We start from the raw sequence: 15,210 nt of genomic DNA, 5'->3' as shown, positions 1-15,210 counted from the left end.
TAATGAAACTGGCCTAGACAAAAATGATGGTATCCTTAACTTAATATTTTGTTGCACAACCTTTTGAGGCAATCACTGCAATCAAGTGATTTCTGTAACTCTCAATGAGACTTCTGCACCTGTCGACAGGTATGTTGGCCCACTCCTCGTGAGCAAACTGCTCCAGCTGTCTCAGGTTTGAAGGGTGCCTTCTCCAGACTGCATGTTTCAGCTCCTTCCACAGATGTTCAATAGGATTTAGATCAGGGCTCATAGAAGGCCACTTCAGAATAGTCCAATGTTTTGTTCTTAGCCATTCTTGGGTGTTTTTAGCTGTGTGTTTTGGGTCATTATCCTGTTTGAGGACCCATGACCTGCAACTGAGACCAAGCTTTCTGACACTGGGCAGCACATTTCGCTCCAGAATGCCTTGATAGTCTTGAGATTTCATTGCACCCTGCACAGATTCAAGACACCCTGTGCCAGATGCAACAAAGCAGCCCCATAACATAACCGAGCCTCCTCCATGTTTCACATTAGGTACAGTGTTCTTTTCTTTGGATGCTTCATCTCTTCGTCTGTGAACATAGAGCTGATGTGACTTGCCAAAAAGCTCCAGTTTTGTCTCATCTGTCCAAAGGACATTCTCCCAGAAGCTTTGTGGCTTGTCAATATGCATTTTGGAAAATTCCAGTCTCGCTTTTTTATGATTTGGTGTCCTCCTCGGTTGTCTTCCATTAAGTCCACTTTGGCTCAAACAGTGACGGATGGTGCGATCTGACACTGATGTACCTTGACCTTGGAGTTCACCTCTAATCTCTTTGGAAGTTGTTCTGGGCTCTTTGGTTACCATTCGTATTATCCGTCTCTTCAATATGTCATCAATTTTCCTCTTGCGGCCACGTCCAGGGAGGTTGGCTACAGTCCCGTGGACCTTAAACTTCTGAATAATATGTGCAGCTGTAGTCACAGGAACATCAAGCTGCTTGGAGATGGTCTTATAGCCTTTACCTTTAACATGAAGGTCTATAATGTTCTTTCTGATCTCCTGAGACAACTCTCTCCTTAGCTTTCTGTGGTCCATGTTCAGTGTGGTACACACCATGATACCAAACAGCACAGTGACTACTTTTCACCCTTTAAATAGGCAGACTGACTGATTACAAGTTTGAAGATACCTGTGATGCTATTTACAGGACACACCTTAGTTTAACGTCCCTATGGTCAAACTATTTTACATCTTTTCTAGGGGTACCATCATTTTTGTCCAGGCCAGTTTCATTAGTTTGTTTTTTAAAATGATTCTGTTGAACCACAATTCAAAAACAATGTCTGATTTTCATTAGTTAATTTTCAGTACATTTTTATTTATTATTACTTTTGTCAGTTTCAAGTTATTTCAGTGACTATTGTGGGTTTTTCTTTCTTTAACGGAAGGGTACCAACAATTTTGCCTACGTCTGTATGTACACAGGTCTCATTTAAATTAGCCTTTTACTAAATGCACTTTGAATTGTATGATAGAATATCTGCTGTTATTATATAGTATGTCGAAAAAAAGTCATAGTATAGTATGTTAAAAAAGTCATAGCATAGTCTGTTAAAAAAAGTCATAGTATAGTATGTCGAAAAAAGTCATAGTATAGTATGTCGAAAAAAGTCATAGTATAGTTTGTTAAAAAAAGTCATAGTATAGTATGTCGAAAAAAAGTCAGTATAGTTTATAAAAAAAAAAGTCATAGTATAGTATGTTAAAAAAAAGTCATAGTATAGTATGTTAAAAAAAAGTCAGTATAGTTTATAAAAAAAAAAGTCATAGTATAGTATGTAAAAAAAAGTCATAGTATAGTTTATAGAAAAAAAGTCATTGTATAGTGTTTAAAAAAAAAGTCATAGTATAGTTTATAGAAAAAAAGGTCATAGTATAGTTTGTCGATTATTGATTATTACTTTTACATAAAGTAAGTAAAATAAATATCTGGGTACTTCACCACTGTCCAAAGCATAAAGTGGTACAAACATTTTACATGACTATAAATATATGTAAGTTTACTTAACAATACTATTCTAACATGCTTTTCAAGTGTTACTAGCCAGAACTTTAGCTAGCTTTAGCTTTAGCTAGCTGTCAGTAGAGACTGACCCCACAGAGGAACAACTCGCTAGCTATGAGAGGTACTGCGGGGAACTATCTTGACGGCGTTTTAATCTTTGCTATCAGAGGTACTACAGAGGGAACTATCTTGACGGTTTGTTAATCTTTGCTGTCGCCTATCCAATCCAGTCACTATCCAGTTGTTTTGTAAAGCAACGAGGGAAATATGTAATCACCGGCCGAGCAGGAAGTAAAGTCACACCGTGAAGGTGCTTTATGACCTTTAGACCTAGCGTTATACAACATTATTATCTAGCTAGCTGCCAAAACACTACATCGACCGTAGCCTGCTCTACAGTTGGTCCTCGCGACCAATCAGTTGGTGACGTCACACTGTTTGGATGTGTGTGTGAGCACGGGGAGTGTCAGTTAGTGACCACTGATAACACACAGCCCAGCCCAGACCACCACCTCACATCACTCTGTAGCTGCAGCAGGACGTAGTCGTTATAGTGTGCTTACTGTGCGGAGGAGCTGACACCTGAGAGAAGAGTAAGTAACACGTTACAGTTTATACTCGACCGACAGTATGATGAGAGTAAAAGTTGACCTAGCTAGCACCTCTCAGTGCTGTTAGACTCCCACAGAGGAGGAGGTGTAGGAGCCTTCACACATAGAGAGACAGGTGAACAGTGAGCTTACAACCAGCATGTGTTACTGTTGTTTATTTGGTTAATTGTGTTATCATTGTGATGTAGATCATGTAGATCTTCAGTCGTGTTGATCTGTCAAGTTTTTTCCAAACAACCAGACTTGTTAACTGTTTTTTTAAAGCTTATCAATCCAGAGGCCTGTACTACGAAGCAGGATTTGCGGTTATCGAGGTAACTTCAGGGTTAACCCTTCAGGGGTTTCGGTACTACGAAGCTGGTTCTCTTCTTACCGGGGTAGATCACCATGGTAACTTATCGAACGGCTGACCTGCTCCGGAGCAGGTTATGTTCCAGATCAGAGATCAACTCCTATGAAAGCACCTCCTACTGACCAATCAGAGCTCAGTGCGGTGATCCTAGGATAATATCACACACATGTGAAGAAGTTTAAGTCATAATCCAGACTAAAAACAACACAGTTTAAACTGACAAATACAAGAAGGACAGCTGACTTAATGCTGGGGGTGTTTACCGCTTTAAATTATATTTTTATATTTATTTTGTTTGACTTGCTTGAGAGGGGGAAGCAGGTGAAAGGATGTTTAAAAACTCATAGGGTACAAATATGTGTATTCCATTCATCTATTATTCTCGTAAACGCTATTTATATTTAGACAATACACTTTACTTTTGAGTATTCCGTTAAATTCATAAATCTGTTAATTTACGCATTCACACACATTTTTCTTTTACCAGCTGTTCTTCCTGCATTTAGCAGCTTCAACTTAAGTGTTTAATTTCTTCGTATTTGTCTAATATAGTTTACTCTTTGTTAAATGCGGCGCTCTGCCTGCTGTCTGTAGACTTGTTCATGTCAGATGCTGCAAACACCGCCTCGTTCATGTGAACGCGCTCATAACGAGATTGGAAAACCCTGGGTTGATTTACCGAGTTGATAACCAGCTTCGTAGTACAGTTTAGCGAGATCTTGTTTGTTAGGGTTAGTGAAGCCAGATAATAAGAAGATACCCTGGGTATGTTGAAGTGTTTAGAGTTTCAGAGACTTTGTTTCCTGCATTCTGGTGACTTTCAAAGAATGAAAATAACAAAATGATAAGTACACTGCAACACCATCTTTATGTTAAAGGGACTGTTTGTAAGAATCAGAAATGCTTGTTAACAGCGACACCTGTGGCCGTTAAGTCAACGAAAGTCAGCGTCGGGCTTGTGCTCGCTCTACATAGACATGAACGAGCATCGCTCAAAACAGTGAGGCGACACACGTCAGCTAAAACCACAATATCACTCTATATTTCAGCTGCTTGGCAGTGATGTTAGCTGACCAGACGAAGGTCTCTCCATGAATCAATGCTGATCCTAGTGTTGGCTTTTCCTGCTTCAGCCTCCCGACCGCGGCCGGAGGGAACAGGGGAGACACGGGCACCCGGTCGGAGACGATAACGTTTCTCGCTGTGGAGCCCTGTCACTTCACAAGAGACGGGAAATCTCTGTTGGTCTGGAGGAGCTGCAGCAGTTATTTCTGCACAAACGTCCACTGTACATTCACTAGATATCCTCAGAGCTACGAAGTCTTCTGCAGTGTGTAGTGAGCGCGCATGCACGTGAGGTGGAGCGAGCTGAGTGAAGGCAAGCAGGCAGAGGAGCAGAGACTCCGGTCCTGGAGAACAAAGCTACGGTCTCCCCCGCGTACTACGACCGCGACCAACACTTTTTTGCAAGACGGGCTTCACTAGATATAACTTTGCGGTTTTGGTGCCTCCGTGTTGTTTGTGTTGGAATCTTGTCTGAACAGCGTAGCCACACGCGAGCGCGCATGGGACACCGACCTGGGTGATTTATACGTGTAATGAACAGTCCCTTTAACAATGGCCATACATGCCAACCTTGAGACTTTAAAAATAGGAAGGATTTCAAAACCAAAGCTGGGAGTCTCCTCCCCCAGAAACATTAGAGTTTCAGAGACTTTGTTTCCTGCATTCTGGTGACTTTCAAAGAATGAAAATAACAAAATGATAAGTACACTGCAACAGCATTTTTATGTTAAATAGGCCTACTTTTAACTCTCAGTAAAGAAAACTGAAAAATGTGCCCCTCTGGCATAAACTGTTACTCATCAGTTTTTATTCATTCATGCACATTTTGCCCCCTGCTTGAGTATGTCTTTCTCTTAGTACTCTCCATTTCTCTCTCCGTCTCTCACTCACTGAAGGACCACTGCGCTCTGAAACCCATTATCTCCAATGGCTTGCGTCGTACCACGGCGGCTTTTGCCTGAGTTGAGCAAAGCCCAACTTTGGGCACGCTGTGATGTGCAGTGAGCGTTGTGTCACGAGCAGCTCGCTTCAGCCAGGAAACAACATTTGGTGTAGCTGTATTGTCGTCCGGATGGAAACTGTAGGGTTTATATATGCTGTACAGTGCAAGAAACATGTTTACGAAAAGGAAAAGGTGGGAAAATGTGCCAAAAAATTGGGAGAAATATTGGGAAACCGGGAGAGGGCAGTGAAAAACGTGAGTCTCCCGGGAAAATCGGGACTCTTCAGCTCTCCTCAGCTCTGTGGTGCTTTAAAGTGTCTTTCAGCTTATTGTTTTGGTTTTCTGGCCCACAACTTTAGTTCACTCTCACCGTTGTCATCATCGTTGTTTTGGGCCGCTCTAAAAAAACAACTGTACTCTACCTAGAATAATTTAAGTTTGAATCTGATTATCCACTACCAACGTTTTCAAAACTCAGTGCTACAGACACATTTTGATCTTTCCCCCAAAAAATATTGAGGTTTGATACCCCCGCCCTAGCAGAGGTTAAACATCTGTAATGTGTCCTACTCTTATCGCAGAACATGTGGCTGCCCATGCTTGGTATGACCGCCTTGCCGCACCTGGGAGGGCTCTATGGTGGTTACATCACACGCAAAGAGGTGAAGAACTGGTACCCGAATCTGCAGAAACCATCATGGCGCCCACCAAATGCAGCATTCCCTGTAGCGTGGACCTGTCTGTATACCGGCATGGGGTAAGCAGCATCGTGAAAAGGCTCCTACAGTCTCTTGAAATCTACAACTACTCTTTTATTCTCAGTGATGCAACCTCTATATTAACCCTTTATACATTTTATTATGCAGTTATGGCTCCTACCTGGTGTGGAAGGAGCTGGGAGGTTTCACTGAGGATGCAGTGGTTCCACTGGGACTTTATGGGTGTCAGCTAGCTCTGAACTGGGCCTGGACTCCAATCTTCTTTGGTGCACACAAGCTGAAATTGGTAAGTTTCACATATTTAATTATTCCTTTTAACTGGGAGACCAGGTGGGAAGATTATGAGGGACGACAGCTCAATGTCCTACATCCACATGTCCATTTGACACCCTCTCTCTCGCTGCCCAATTTAGGCTCTCATGGAGATTATGCTTCTCACTGGGGTCGTCGGAGCCACCATGGTGTCTTGGTATCCCATTAGCCGCACTGCCACAATGCTGATGGCGCCCTACCTGGCCTGGCTGTGCCTCGCCACCTCTCTCAACTACCGCATATGGAGAGACAACAGTGAGGATAAAGAAGAGTAGGAGACAGACAGTGTTGTCAGTCAGACCTGTTTGTTCACGGTCATCTGCAGCACCTGAGCCGGCAGCATATTAAGGACATGTTAAGGAAGGATAAAACAACTTGCCGCTGAATCTATTTTTGTCTGTTTTGCTACCCAAATTGAATACATCCAGCTAAAACAAAAGTGCATTAATTCAAAGCTCTTAAAAATTTGCCAGTATATTATCAGTGTCAATATCCATATTGGGCACATACATGCAATATTTATATATATCAAGCTACATGTTTACATTTAAGTGAATGAAAAAATCCTTGTCATATGGATTTATATATTAAATTCTTGGTGTGTTTAGAGTGAAGTGGAAAACTGCATTTATTTCTTTTTAATAAAGAATGTTTCATCTATGTGTGCTTTTATGGAGGAGTCTTGTGTTGTATTTACTGCTATAACTCAATTAAAATAAAGATTTCTTTCTAATTTATCACTATCGAATACATTCCTTCAGTCACAGCAGGCCATCAACTCAACATCAAGTGAGGTATACACATTTTAAATTTGAGAAAAGAACAATGGTATCGGATCAGTAGTCGGTATCGGTAAATATCCTGAGTTAAGTTATTGGTATTGGGAGAGAGAAAGTTGCATCGGTGCATCTCTAGAATAATGTCATCTGAGGAAAAACATTTGTCTTGGTTAAACAAATGAAAGTTTTGCATGTAATTATGTTATAGCACATCTGGAAATTTGTACTCGGTGCAGTATATTGTGGAACCAGTTTGTAAAGATTAACACAGTATATGAACCAGAAACACTCAGCAGCTCAGACCATTGCCAGGGCTTCACAATCCACTAAATGTGTTCTCATAGCAGAACATGTTTAGAAATGTTTAATGTGCATCTGAATAAACATAACAGTAGTGAGAGACAATCATAGGATAAAAGTGAAAGTGTTTTTCCATTTAATAAACTCCAGTTTGAGAAAATAATGAAAATATTCAAGAACATCCTATTATATTAGAAATCCCTTTAGAAGGGCCAAAAATCTAAAAACACTTAGTTCTCGGCGCACAGCTTAAATTTCTACCAAATTCCGTTAAAATCTGTCAACATGTTCCTCAGACAATCTCACTAACAAACACAATGAATGAACACAGAAGTAAAATCTTCTTGGTGGAGGTAGATATTTTCTAGTCTTGCACTTAAAATCGGTCTGAAGTATTTTTAGTTTAGTCTAGTCTTAGTTTGCTTCTTTATACTTTTTTTGTGTTTTTCTCCCTCCAAAGCTACAGGTGACACAATTAACACCTGCACAGTTACAATAGTTTGTAAAGCCCAAAAAAATAGATCATAAAAACAACATAACAATCCATAAAGATACCAACGATGAGCTTTATTTCTATACATGCAATGGGAAAAGAAAGGAAAGATAAAGAAAAGAGTGATAGAGAAAAAAAAAGTTATTTTTCAGGAGCTTTCTCTGGAACGTCTTCTGGCGATTTGGAGAATCTCTCCGTTAACGTCTTCCACAAACCCTTTTTTTCCTCGTCCATCTGTTGCACATTCCCTGTACAATGAAAAATAGTTAAAGTTAACTGTAACTAGAAGATGAATTTTCTGCAGAAGATGTGTGAATGCTGACAGCTAAAATTGCAAAGCATTGCTGAAAATACACAAGTATTAAAACGCAAAGGCGTTGCTCTGCACTGCTGAAAATATGATACTGTCAAAAGGTGAAAGTTGAAAATAATCAACTGAAAAAGGCTGAAAGAAAAAAATGCTTTGTACTTTAAAACTGCATAAAAAGTTGAAGACATTTGAATGGTTTCATTGGATGAAAGTATGCAGAAGTAGTAGTCGATCGAAAAATGTACAGAAGAAGTTTAATGTTTAAAGCTTAAATGAAGTCTGTAGATAAAAGTCTGCAGACGTAGTAGAGTTTCAAAGTGGAGTAGGTTGAAGAAGATTTTGTCCCGTTCACTGCAACTCTACGAAAATATGAAAAAGCTTTAAATTTGATCATAATACCGTCTTTCATTTTTTTTAAATCCAGCCTTGTCCAGGCCCCCGGTAAACTCCTTTTACCATGTGGGGCTTTTATTTTGAAAACACAGAAGACTAAGTATAAGAGGAATAAGCCCAATGGATCATGGTCAGTGTGCTCAGCCTTGTTGCTAGCAGGCACACTGACCTTGAACATTTCGCAAGATATTCCTGGTATTTGGTACGCATCCCACATCCTGAGCTTACTCTTAGGATAGGATTTTATTTATTTTTTAAAAACAGCTTTTACCCTGTTAAGAAGTAGGTCCTCCATAGTTTCCTGTTACCACACAGCTTCCTGTTAAGATACAATAACTCTATGGGGCTTTTATTTTGAAGGGGTGGGAAGAGGTGGAGAGAGACAGAATCGGACCATGGATATGTAGCCAAAAAAGGGAAGCTAAAACTGGTGGAATAGGCTCTTTTCACAGCAGCCATTTCGACATGTCATTGCAGAGTAAACAGGTGTAACAGTTGTGTATTTAGTAGAGTGTATTTGTACAGCGTTTGCGGCACTTCATCATTGAAAATACTCTAAGCTCAAAAACTGATGGAACTTTCGAAAAACCTGTTTTGCTACAAGCGGCATGAGGTTTCACTGAAGACGCTGATATATAATGTTTACACATTCTTGAAAATGTATGCATTGTCACTCCTCTTATCTCTGTATTTGGGATTCACAGGCTTAAGATGCTAAGACCAGAAAGACTGCTGGAAAAGCTGGAAGCTAAAATGTAATGCTGTCAAAGCTGGAAGTTGAGACAGACGCTCTAAAGGGGCTGGAAAAATAAATACTTTGTATTAATATCACTGCCATTATAAGAAAAGATGAAAAAAGCTCAATATTTTAAACAGTTTAATACAAGCATAAGAGGGAGATGAGCTTAATATTCTAAAAAAGCATAAAGTTTGAGAAAAAGTTGCATCATTTCGGATTATGCAACAAAGCCACTTAGTTTGGTTTAGGAAAGAAATACATGTTGGAGATGCTATTGAGTCCCTCTGGCAACTATAAACTATAAATTAATTCCAAGTACTCTCAATATTCTTAACTCAACAAAGTAACTGAGCAGATCTAAGCCACAGACACTGACACTATTTTAATGTGTAATATGACCTGTCTATATATTTGTTTTTACGAACCGCTCGTCTGCTTTTCATATTGTTGTTTTTCTTTTGTTTGGTGAGCCGAAGAGAAATTTCCACCGAAGTGTGTGTATTGTACTTTAATAGTTCAAAGTGTTGTAACTCGTTTAAAGTTTAAATTAAGTCTGTAGTTGAAAGTACGCATTAGTAAAGTTTTTTTAAGTAGGTTTAAGAGGATTTAAAGATTCTCTCCATTTAGATTTGAGGTAGAAACAAGAAAAGTCATAGCATACATGTCCTTAAGGAGCTGAACATTTTGAAATCTGAATGGTTTCTGTGGCTTAAAATATGCAGAAGTAGTTAGTGACCAAAAATGTACGGACGACAAAAAAAAATTAATAATCAAGCCTAGGAGAACAATACTGTAAAACAATCAAGCATGAATCAGCATTCACACATTAAAAGTATGTTTCATAAATAGACACGAACATAAATGTGATATTGTGGGTTCATACCTGACAATAGCAATCTACACTCTTCCACCGTAACTCCGGTAAAGCTTGTGTCTCTTACACGAGGAAACTGTGAACAGATACAAAGACGTGTTGTTGGCATCAAATACATTAAAGTCTTTAACACATTTTACTGAGTTTCACACTGAAATACACACCTCACAAACAGCTGAGTGAATACTTTGTTTGGAGGATCATTTGCGAATAATCTTTCTGAAAACAGTAACCTGAGGTGCCTTTCTAGCATATGAATAATGAAATAAATGTTAAAAAGTAACTTCCACAAGGTTTTCTTTACAGTCTTGAACATGCTACACACTCGTTCATCTTCTGCATTTAAAGGAAAAGAGCATAACAAAGAATGTCTTCCATTATTCTTTTAGGCAAGTAAAAAATAATTACTTTATGCAGACAGATACAGCAGGGTATGAGAGATACGTGAATATATACTGTACTTACTCGTTGTCTGTAGTAGTTGTCGTTAATGCGGGCCAAACTTTCATACATGTGGTCGCACTTCTCTGGATCTGAAAGCTGGAGGGAAACATGTATTAGTTAGACAAAAGCTAGGAACATGCATACAAATCAAGTAGGCCTACTGCAAAATCAAGAAACATAAATATAGAATGGAAACATTTACTATAGGCCCTTTTCACAGCAGCTATTTTGACACGTCATACCAGGGAAACGCAGGTGTGACTGATTACATTAATTATAGTCCCGTTCTATTTAGTGTGTAATAGGGGCCATAATTAATGTTATTGATTACACCTGTGTTCACCCTGCAATGACATGTCAAAATCATTATGTTTTACTCATTATGTTTATGTCATCCCTGTTGTATCTGTACCCTGTATGTACAATAAAAACGCAGTGACAAAAAAACTAAAAACAGTGTACAAGACAGCATTTTGGCCAAGTGTTAAATATAAAAAATACAATGAAATGTACAATATAGAGCTGTATAGAGCTGTATGGCTTTGTGCAGGAATGTGCAAAATATTGTTTTTAAAATAACTTTAGTGGAGTAAAAAGTACAATATTTTTCTATGACATTTAATGAAGCATACAGTCGTATTTAATTATTAATTATATTATTTAAGTGCAAGTACTGTACCTCAACTGAATGCACTTGTACCCTCTACCAACAGTTTACATGTTGGTAGAGTGTACTAGTACATTCAGTGGAGATACAGTACCTGCACTGAATGCACTGAACCTCAACTGAATGTACTTGAACACTGAAAGTACTATACCTCATCTGAATGTACTTGAACACTGAAAGTACTATACCTCATCTGAATGTACTTGTAGCTGAGGTACAGGTACATTCAGATGAGGTACAGTACTTGCTCTGAATGTACTTGTACACTCGACCAACAGTTGACATGATGACAGTCTTTCTAGCTGGTTCATTATAGTCATGTGATAAAGGAACAAACTGATACAAACTTCAGTACATGAGCATCTCTCCCTCTACAGCTGCATGTAGATAATGTATAATGTTGTATAGCATCAATCATGGAGCAGAGCAGACAAGGTCAGCTCAGCTCGCTGTGTTGTGTCATGGTGTCATGTATCTACCTGTGTGTTTTCTCCCTCCCGGAAGGCTGAGGCGACTCTCTGCCGGAGGAACGTCCCCAGGTCCCGGGCCTTCTTGGCCTCGTCCCGGGGCCATTCCTCACACAGCTTGAGGAACCGACGGTACCTGGTAGCAGACATCTTTACACATGTAATGAAGATCGCGCTGCTGGGGTGAAGAACGCGGTGAAGTTTGAGCTTTATCGCACCCCGTACTTGTTGTGTTACATCTAAACTCTTCCTCTTTCCTGTCTGGTGTTACATCTAAACTCTTCCCCCCTCCTTCCTGTCTGCTGCCCTCGTTGGTTGCTGCTTGTGTCGCTACACCTTCATCACGTTAGAGTCAAGATGAGCGGAGCAAACGGTAAAAAGGGTCCTTCCACCAGTGTGGTGGAGTGGATCAGCACAGCGTGTCGGTTCGCAACAGACAGAAACGACTTCAGGAGGTGAGTTAATGAGTTCATGTGATGAGATGATGAGTTAATGAGCTGTGTGGTGGTTAGCCGCGGAGCTAACGGTAGCTAGCGAGGTTTGTCCTTGCCTCTCTCCAGGATGTCTGCACCAGTTCAACCAGTCTGTCACCATCAAGGCTGGATTACCAGTTCAACCACTCTGTCACCATCAAGGCTGGATTAACAACGCAACTCATTCATTGTTTCACATATATGAGAGCTACATAAAGACATTGTCTGGGTCTATATATTGACAATTTATTTATTTATTTATTTGCACATATATAAACCTGCACAAAATCCAGTCAATGAAAAACAAACAAGAAATGTGTCGGTAGGGGTCAAGAAGCCTTACAGGCTTATATAAAGGACCTCCCCCAACCCAGGAGAAAAAACCCCAATAACAAAAAAGGTAGAAAGATTTAAACTAACATCATTTTAAAAATACAACAAAAGTTAAACAACAACAAGAAGTACACAAAATGTGCACTTCTGGCTTGTTGTAGATATGTAGTCATCTGTGCACAGATCACATGTCGATAAGTAAAGAGAAATTGCTGTACAGAGTTGCCAAAATATGAAAGAGGTAATTTGGAAAGAGCATTTTTCAACAGCCAATGTTCACTACATATCTTAGTCGGAGGTGGATTATATACATTTACTCAAGTACTGTATTTATTCATTCATTTTTGAGGTACTTGTACTTTACATTTTCTGTTATTGTATTTCTACTCCACTACAATTCAGAGGGAGTACTTGTTGTACTTGTACTTTATGTGATAACTTTAGTTACTTTGCAGATTCAGATTAATAATAAAAAAATATAATCTACAAAAACATCATGATGTATTATTGTGGATAAAGATCAGACTTTTTTGATCTACCCCTCAGAAAGTAAATAGCTCCACCATTAAAATAATGTACACAATGCATCAATAATTAAAATGCAATAATATACTATATATATATATTACTCTGTAATGGGCCAGTCTGCATAGCGAGTACTTTTCCTTTTTGTATTTTAAGTATATTTTGATGCTGATACTTTTGTACTTTTACTCAAGTAAAGATTTGAATGCAGGACTTTTTTACTTGTAACAGTATTTTTACATTACGGTATTGCTACTTTTACTCAAGTAAAAGATCGGAGTACTTCTTCCACCACTGAGCTTGGTCACAAAAAAAACAAAACAATGCATTCTTATATAAAATGTTCATGTTGGGGCGTCTCAACCACTTGTCCAGTTTCTGTCCGTATCTTCACCGTTATTATCTAGTAAATGTAAATGTTTCTTCTGTGTTCATGTACAAAATAACGATCACCCTAAAGGAGGATAACCTGGCCACAGTCGCTATGTAATATTTTATATTTTCAGCGGACCTAGAGATGTAGTTTTTTTTTATGCTTTAATCTTGTATTAATATATAGTATAATCTTATTGTATTATTTTTTTCAGGAATCTTCTGGTCAACCTGGGCTTGTTTGCAGCCGGTGTTTGGGTTGCAAGAAATCTCTCAGATTTTGACCTGATGTCTCCTCAGCCTTTGACATAACCTGCTGAATGATGGTGAGATAATCTTCTTAAGCTAATGTGTGTTACGGTAGCAACTTTATCATGGAAATCTCTAATACAAGTTATGATTGAACTGCAGTTCATACGCAGACTGATGTTACCAATAGAGAGGTTCATGTTTGTAATGATGTTTTTTGTTCCTTTAGGTGTCTTGGAACAACAAAGAAGAAACAAGGGACATGAATAAATGACTTTTGTATGACTAGTTTTACTTTGAAAACAAAACATCTTGTTGACCCAAATCAGCTTCACTTTTCTGTAGAATCTTTTTTATCATGTCATTGTAGGTGGCCTGAAGAGAAATAATTTAATCAATGTCTCATATCCCATAGATTTTGAAATATCTTTAATTTAATTTTTAAACGTGAATGGTGTGATTTCTGCAGCCATGTCCACTCAGGAGCTCTTTGTTGCTGCAGCTCGTAAATGTCTGGCTGCTGGTAGAAAATCTCTTTCCGTCCCTCAGAGTCTGGATCTGGCCGCTCAGGTCTCGGCTGTTGATTTGGGATTGAAACCGGCTTTATTGTACGATAGCAACGGCGCCGGTGCAGATCAGGTGCAGCAGTATTTGAGCTCTTTGCAGTCTTCCCAGCTTGTGTCTAAATCACTTCTCACACTGGATTTAAATGGAAACACTCTCATTGTTAATCCGCTCGCAGTCAGATCAGATGTAGAGCAGCTGTGTCACGATAACAACGTGGCTGTAATCGACGTCTGCCACTCGCTGGAGAAGCCCACCATCGCTGACCCGCTCAGAGCAGAGCTGAAGAGCACGACACGCGATTTACTGCTTGTCCTGAGAGGGTTTGAACAACTGAAGGAGGCGGAGAAACCTCATTATGTTGGAGAGAAGTCAGAGGAGTGGAACCTGTGCACAGTGTTTGGTCTTTTATTGGGTTTCCCCGTCACTTACTGGTTCGATCAGACCAAGAGCTTTGAAAACTGTCTGTCTATGACTCCCCTGACGGTGACTACAGCTTCAGCAACATGGCAGGCAAACTCCGCCGCTCACAGATGTTGTCTGTACTCCTTCAGCGTCCCGGCTGCTCTGCTTACGGCGGTGCAGTCCAACCTGGAAAACTGGAGGGTTCGTTTACAAGATAGATTTCAGCAGCAAAATGTCCTAAAGGATCTTACAGTTTGTCAAACTACAGTCACTCTGCCCTCAGTCTGTTTGTGATGCTGGTGTATGTTTGTCTTTAAAATAAACTAACTGTTAAAGAACATGTGAGTTTTACTTTATCACTCCATCAAACTGACAAAACAGCTGTTTATTTCTTAACCTGCAGTGGTATTCAGACCTGGGTTAACCAGGGACTGTGCACACACAACCTACATTTCATTTTAGGGCTGCAACTGATGATTGATTGCATTGTTGATTAATCTGTTGATTATTTTCTCGATTAATCGATTAGTTGTTTGGTCTAGAAAATGTCAGAAAATGTTGAAAAATGACGATCAGTGTTTCCCAAAGCCCAGGATGACGTCCTCAAATGTCTTGTTTTGTCCACAAGCCAAAGATATTTAGTTTACTGTCACAGAGGAGTAAAGAAACCAAAAAATACTCACATTTAAGAAGCTGGAATCAAAAAATAAATAAATTACTCGATTATCAAAATAGTTGGCTATTAATTAAATAGTTGAGAGCTAATCTATTAATCTTTGCAGCTCTAT

The 15,210-nt window shown here is 39.3% G+C and overlaps 3 protein-coding genes across 4 annotated transcripts; 2 read left to right on the top strand and 1 right to left on the bottom strand.

Moving 5' to 3' along the window:
* The first annotated feature begins 2,324 nt into the window (after window positions 1-2,324).
* tspo (translocator protein) lies at window positions 2,325-6,707 on the top strand. 2 transcript variants are annotated; one of them, XM_074646488.1, is made up of 4 exons: window positions 2,325-2,343; window positions 5,586-5,761; window positions 5,871-6,009; window positions 6,137-6,707. In XM_074646488.1, the coding sequence occupies exons 2-4, from the start codon at window positions 5,589-5,591 to the stop codon at window positions 6,308-6,310; spliced, it is 486 nt and encodes a 161-aa protein (XP_074502589.1). In that variant the 5' UTR covers window positions 2,325-2,343; window positions 5,586-5,588; the 3' UTR covers window positions 6,311-6,707. The 2 variants fall into 2 exon arrangements, with proteins under 2 accessions (XP_074502589.1, XP_074502579.1); XM_074646478.1 differs by lacking the exon at window positions 2,325-2,343 and adding an exon at window positions 2,367-2,626.
* Window positions 6,708-7,660: 953 nt separating this feature from the next.
* On the bottom strand, window positions 7,661-11,766 carry uqcc2 (ubiquinol-cytochrome c reductase complex assembly factor 2). The gene is made up of 4 exons (XM_074646501.1): window positions 11,514-11,766; window positions 10,389-10,463; window positions 9,933-9,999; window positions 7,661-7,855 (listed from the first exon to the last, which is right to left on the bottom strand). Exons 1-4 carry the CDS (start codon window positions 11,649-11,651, stop codon window positions 7,749-7,751), a joined length of 387 nt encoding a protein of 128 aa, XP_074502602.1. The 5' UTR covers window positions 11,652-11,766; the 3' UTR covers window positions 7,661-7,748.
* Window positions 11,767-13,687: 1,921 nt separating this feature from the next.
* Window positions 13,688-14,760, top strand: c1h1orf74 (chromosome 1 C1orf74 homolog). Its single transcript, XM_074646464.1, has one exon. The coding sequence runs from the start codon at window positions 13,925-13,927 to the stop codon at window positions 14,714-14,716; it is 792 nt and encodes a 263-aa protein (XP_074502565.1). The 5' UTR covers window positions 13,688-13,924; the 3' UTR covers window positions 14,717-14,760.
* The last annotated feature ends 450 nt before the right edge of the window (window positions 14,761-15,210 follow it).

Source organism: Sebastes fasciatus, chromosome 1 (assembly GCF_043250625.1).
Source record: "Sebastes fasciatus isolate fSebFas1 chromosome 1, fSebFas1.pri, whole genome shotgun sequence".
NCBI classification, from domain to species: Eukaryota; Metazoa; Chordata; class Actinopteri; order Perciformes; family Sebastidae; genus Sebastes; species Sebastes fasciatus.
This window is presented reverse-complemented; position numbering and strand designations above follow the sequence as displayed.

What these genes read in the sequence shown, in the direction of transcription:
- c1h1orf74 (XM_074646464.1), top strand. Translation starts at nt 13,925, where the DNA reads ATGTCCACTCAGGAGCTCTTTGTTGCTGCAGCTCGTAAATGTCTGGCT.
- uqcc2 (XM_074646501.1), bottom strand. Translation starts at nt 11,651, where the DNA reads ATGTCTGCTACCAGGTACCGTCGGTTCCTCAAGCTGTGTGAGGAATGG. An exon ending in ACAACTACTACAGACAACGA is followed by an intron (nt 10,000 to 10,388) that starts GTAAGTACAGTA and finishes ATCTGTTCACAG; the next exon opens with TTTCCTCGTGTAAGAGACAC. An exon ending in GTGTAGATTGCTATTGTCAG is followed by an intron (nt 7,856 to 9,932) that starts GTATGAACCCAC and finishes TTCATTGTACAG; the next exon opens with GGAATGTGCAACAGATGGAC.
- tspo (XM_074646488.1), top strand. Translation starts at nt 5,589, where the DNA reads ATGTGGCTGCCCATGCTTGGTATGACCGCCTTGCCGCACCTGGGAGGG. An exon ending in TGTCTGTATACCGGCATGGG is followed by an intron (nt 5,762 to 5,870) that starts GTAAGCAGCATC and finishes TTTATTATGCAG; the next exon opens with TTATGGCTCCTACCTGGTGT. An exon ending in GTGCACACAAGCTGAAATTG is followed by an intron (nt 6,010 to 6,136) that starts GTAAGTTTCACA and finishes TGCCCAATTTAG; the next exon opens with GCTCTCATGGAGATTATGCT.